General features: G+C 48.9%; 2 protein-coding genes and 1 long non-coding RNA gene across 13 annotated transcripts in view; all 3 read left to right on the top strand.

The window, feature by feature from the left end:
* Positions 1–4,722, top strand: part of LOC110391091 (zinc finger protein 664-like) — a 38,736-nt gene that overhangs the window by 13,806 nt on the left and 20,208 nt on the right. The window lies entirely within an intron of this gene.
* LOC110391096 lies at positions 7–2,410 on the top strand. 10 transcript variants are annotated; one of them, XM_021382818.1, is made up of 5 exons: positions 7–281; positions 369–671; positions 750–959; positions 1,032–1,214; positions 1,650–2,410. In XM_021382818.1, the coding sequence occupies exons 2-5, from the start codon at positions 645–647 to the stop codon at positions 1,929–1,931; spliced, it is 702 nt and encodes a 233-aa protein (XP_021238493.1). In that variant the 5' UTR covers positions 7–281; positions 369–644; the 3' UTR covers positions 1,932–2,410. The 10 variants fall into 10 exon arrangements, 7 of the variants coding, with proteins under 7 accessions (XP_021238493.1, XP_021238497.1, XP_021238495.1 ...); XM_021382822.1 differs by having other exon boundaries at positions 7–671; positions 1,650–1,673; positions 2,161–2,410; XM_021382820.1 differs by having other exon boundaries at positions 7–671; positions 1,650–1,673; positions 1,989–2,410.
* Positions 2,425–4,722, top strand: LOC110391098. 2 transcript variants are annotated; one of them, XR_002433980.1, is made up of 4 exons: positions 2,425–3,030; positions 3,175–4,166; positions 4,300–4,520; positions 4,628–4,722. It is a non-coding gene; the product is annotated as an uncharacterized LOC110391098 (long non-coding RNA). The 2 variants fall into 2 exon arrangements; XR_002433981.1 differs by having other exon boundaries at positions 2,442–2,506; positions 2,836–4,166.

The raw sequence follows: 4,722 nt of genomic DNA, 5'->3' as shown, positions 1-4,722 counted from the left end.
CGCATGCTGAATTTTGCTAACTGAGCAAATGACGCTAAATCTAAACACGTCAAACATGACATAAATATCATTTGGCTACATGTTCTCACTTTCCACCAAACGGCTCAGGAATGACTGCTAGTGAAAAGTTTAACAGCTGATTATCTTGCTAAAATGTTTATGCAATTCCTCTTCCTAAAAATTTTACCTAATAATAAAGCTCTAATTATTACCACAGTGCTCTATCCGGTCCTCATGCTGAAGGAATCCCCAGAAGAATCTTTGTGTCCCCATAAAATCAGGTGAGAGGGCTCCTGGCTGTCCTGAAAACCTCTTGCTGTACAGAATTGCATCCCCAAAGTCTCTCGACTGCAAGCACCTCTCTGCAGCAGTGCTGTGGTGAACGATGGCATCAGGAGGCAGTACAGAGAATGCGGTGACCAGGCTACTTTGGAACACCCTGACGTTCCTGGGGAAGCATGACTTCCTGAAATTCAAGAGGGAACTCAGTAATATCCAGCCCAAGGAGAGGCATGAGCGCATTGAGCTGGAGAGCATGTCACCAGCTGCGCTCGCCAGCCTGCTGTACAGACACTATGGGCGGTCCCACTGCGTGGAGGTGACAACAGATGTGCTGAGGGCCATGGGATTGACATGCTGGGCTGATGATCTCCTGGACAATCTGCAAACAGGTGAGCTGGCGAAGATGAGGTCCACGAATGGGCCACGGCAGCACTGAGTGACTGAACTCATCCTTCTCTTCTCTACAGGGGACAAGGTTTGTTGAGCAGAACAAAGAGGTTCTAATCCGGCGAGCCTACAGGGAGGGAGAGATCATCAAGGAACTCCTCCAGGAAGGTGTGCTGAGCTCCAAGCAGCATGACAGCATCATGGCAGAGAGCACCAACCAGAAGAGAATGCAGAAGCTCTATGAACTGGTGCCGATGTGGGATGTCACAGCCAAATATTGTCTGTACAAGGTGCTGATGAGAAATAATCCCTCCCTCTTCTTGGAATATGCAGGTAAGAATGCCACTTGATTACTTTTGCAGTTGAGAAGAAGTCTAGAGAGAGGGCAAGCCTTCAGGAGAAAGGGAGGACCACAGGCGCATCTACACGCCTTTGTCCTTGGGATGGACAGGAGGCATTTGTATGGGAGCTACTGCTCAACAGCTGCGGGCACAAGTAGTGGAGGATGCAAAGAGCACATGAGGAAGACCTATTCTTGGGCAGAGGTAATTCTTTAACCCTAGATTTATTCAACTCACCACTGTCTCCCATCTCTAGGAGATGATTTTACTCCCCATTGCTCAGCATTTGAAGGCTGGATAGAATATCAGGGTGAGTTCTGAACTGCTCAGCACAATCGTCCCTTTGTTAAACTGCATCACCTCCCCAGAGTCCCCTCCCGACCCATTCTGTGCAGTAACGCTGTTTAAAATGGACAAGTTTCCAGACAGTCCTTGGCTTTTGGTTACCTTCCTTCAGCTATGCACTCAGTGCAGCAGGATGTCGGTCTCACAGGACACAAGTACATTCTCCTGTTGCTTGACTGCATTTCTTTAGTTAGGAGCTGTTTTGCTCTGCCCCAAGCAGCCTTCCCCAGGGCCTCAAAACAATCAGGTCACTCTGTATTTCTCTGCCTTACTGCCATCTCCTCTCTCCTGCAGCTCCCAGGATATCTGATACACGAGGTGAGCTCTGAGCTGCTGAGCATTGTCACTTCCTTTGCTGAACCACATCACCTTCTGCACACGGCCTCCCATCCCTCCAGAAATACCCTTCCAAAAGCACGTCTGGCTTGGGCTCTCCACTTTTTCCTTCTGTATACAGGGCAGGGACCTGGCTCCAACAGAGCTCTTCAGGTTAAGAAAGTCAGAAATATTTCTGACACATATACTATCATGACTGATAAGACAGAGGTACAGGGATGTTGTAGCCAAGCAATGTAGGAGGCCTATGATTAGCCACTGATCACATAGATCAGCCAAGATTAATTCAAATTCCAGGCACTCCTGGCACTTCAGATGTCTAAGGATCTGGATAGTTCTTGCCTTTTGACCTCTCTTATGCACTAATGATGGCAGGATAATGATGGAAATGGCAACGCAGCAAGGACAAGAAGAATTATTGCAGCTCTTAGGGCCAGAGGGAGGTAGGTGCTCACTCCTTACCTTTCAGCTTCATTCGGTGGCACAGCTTCAAAACTGAGAGAACAGCTGGGGAAGCTGTTTCCATTCACAAAACCTGCACGTCCAGAACACGAGCCTTTTGATGTGGAGAGCAGCAGCGGCACAGGCTCAGGTCCCAAATGCATGGCATGCTCAAGTCCAGAGGTAAGATGCTGTGCTCCCCTGCTCAGTTCAGAGTGGTTTTCCAGGGCACCCTTGCACACATCTGTCTCTGGTGATTACTCACCAGGGATTCAGAGCCTGGAGNATTTATTCAACTCACCACTGTCTCCCATCTCTAGGAGATGATTTTACTCCCCATTGCTCAGCATTTGAAGGCTGGATAGAATATCAGGGTGAGTTCTGAACTGCTCAGCACAATCGTCCCTTTGTTAAACTGCATCACCTCCCCAGAGTCCCCTCCCGACCCATTCTGTGCAGTAACGCTGTTTAAAATGGACAAGTTTCCAGACAGTCCTTGGCTTTTGGTTACCTTCCTTCAGCTATGCACTCAGTGCAGCAGGATGTCGGTCTCACAGGACACAAGTACATTCTCCTGTTGCTTGACTGCATTTCTTTAGTTAGGAGCTGTTTTGCTCTGCCCCAAGCAGCCTTCCCCAGGGCCTCAAAACAATCAGGTCACTCTGTATTTCTCTGCCTTACTGCCATCTCCTCTCTCCTGCAGCTCCCAGGATATCTGATACACGAGGTGAGCTCTGAGCTGCTGAGCATTGTCACTTCCTTTGCTGAACCACATCACCTTCTGCACACGGCCTCCCATCCCTCCAGAAATACCCTTCCAAAAGCACGTCTGGCTTGGGCTCTCCACTTTTTCCTTCTGTATACAGGGCAGGGACCTGGCTCCAACAGAGCTCTTCAGGTTAAGAAAGTCAGAAATATTTCTGACACATATACTATCATGACTGATAAGACAGAGGTACAGGGATGTTGTAGCCAAGCAATGTAGGAGGCCTATGATTAGCCACTGATCACATAGATCAGCCAAGATTAATTCAAATTCCAGGCACTCCTGGCACTTCAGATGTCTAAGGATCTGGATAGTTCTTGCCTTTTGACCTCTCTTATGCACTAATGATGGCAGGATAATGATGGAAATGGCAACGCAGCAAGGACAAGAAGAATTATTGCAGCTCTTAGGGCCAGAGGGAGGTAGGTGCTCACTCCTTACCTTTCAGCTTCATTCGGTGGCACAGCTTCAAAACTGAGAGAACAGCTGGGGAAGCTGTTTCCATTCACAAAACCTGCACGTCCAGAACACGAGCCTTTTGATGTGGAGAGCAGCAGCGGCACAGGCTCAGGTCCCAAATGCATGGCATGCTCAAGTCCAGAGGTAAGATGCTGTGCTCCCCTGCTCAGTTCAGAGTGGTTTTCCAGGGCACCCTTGCACACATCTGTCTCTGGTGATTACTCACCAGGGATTCAGAGCCTGGAGTGCTTCTCCCATGAAGAAAGCCTGAGAGCATTGGGTTGCCCAGAGAGGTTCTAGAGTCTCCTTCCCTGAGGTTCTTCAAAACCTGATGTACATGGGCCTGGGAAACCTGCTCTGGGTGGCCCTGCAGGAGGGTTTGGACCAGATCATACAGTCGTGGAATAATGTAGTTTGGAAAAGGCCTCTAAGGATATCATTTCAGAGCACTAATGTAGACAGGCCTGAGCACAGAGTCATAACGTCATAGAACTGGAGAATGGTAGATTTATAGAATTATAGAATCACAGAATCACAGAATTTGTAGAATCATTTAGGTTGGAAAAGAGCTATACGTTCCAGTCCAACCATCAACTACTACTACAAGTCCACCTCTGAACTGTGTCCCAGTCATCACATCCACATGTCTCTTAAAGCCGTCCAGGGATGAGGAACCCATTAAACCAAACCAGCCTCGATACTGAATTTAATCCTGTCTGTGATTCTGTGCTTCTTGTTCAGGAGGACAAGGCAGAAGAAGTGAAGCCAGAGATTACTGGTGGCAAAGAAGGCAAGAAAGAGATATACAGGTGAGCACCTGGCAGCGGGGAGTGCCCTGCCCTGGTCAAATTGCAAAAAAAAAAAAAAAAAGGGACAAGGTGATCCCACACCCCAGTGTCCAGCCTGCAAGACCCTTTCTTCTCTCCTTCTACCACTCTGCAGAGCTCATTTTCCTCGGTCTGGCTTCTTCTGGTGCACTGAGACAGAGCTCAAGTTCCTAGTGAGAATGGCCACCACAGCTGAGTATGAGTACTCCTCCTGGGGAAGTCACCTGCCTGCAGGGATCCCCTCTGGATGGATGGAGGCCGGACCTGTGTTTGACATCCGTGCTGAACCACATGCTGTTGTGGCCATTCACCTCCGCCATTTCCTGTGTCTTGCAGGTACCACAGTGAGGACGATGGCTTGGTGGCTGAAACAGCCCTCGGGGAGGATGTACCTGATCCCTGTTCAGATGTGTCAATCTGTGACATATTTTGTCCATTCACAGAGGGGAAGTTAAGCACATCTGGGATGCGTGTCGGCCATGTCATGGATGGGAACCTGCTCCTGGAGAAGCCTGGTGCAGTGAAGCCATTCCATGCA

This window comes from Numida meleagris, unplaced genomic scaffold (assembly GCF_002078875.1).
Source record: "Numida meleagris isolate 19003 breed g44 Domestic line unplaced genomic scaffold, NumMel1.0 unplaced_Scaffold295, whole genome shotgun sequence".
Classification (NCBI taxonomy): Eukaryota; Metazoa; Chordata; class Aves; order Galliformes; family Numididae; genus Numida; species Numida meleagris.
This window is presented reverse-complemented; position numbering and strand designations above follow the sequence as displayed.

Coding starts and splice junctions, on each gene's coding strand:
- LOC110391096 (XM_021382818.1), top strand. CDS start 645: ATGATCTCCTGGACAATCTGCAAACAG. Junction 960..1,031: donor CCAAATATTGTCTGTACAAG/GTGCTGATGAGA, acceptor TTACTTTTGCAG/TTGAGAAGAAGTCTAGAGAG. Junction 1,215..1,649: donor AGACCTATTCTTGGGCAGAG/GTAATTCTTTAA, acceptor TCTCTCCTGCAG/CTCCCAGGATATCTGATACA.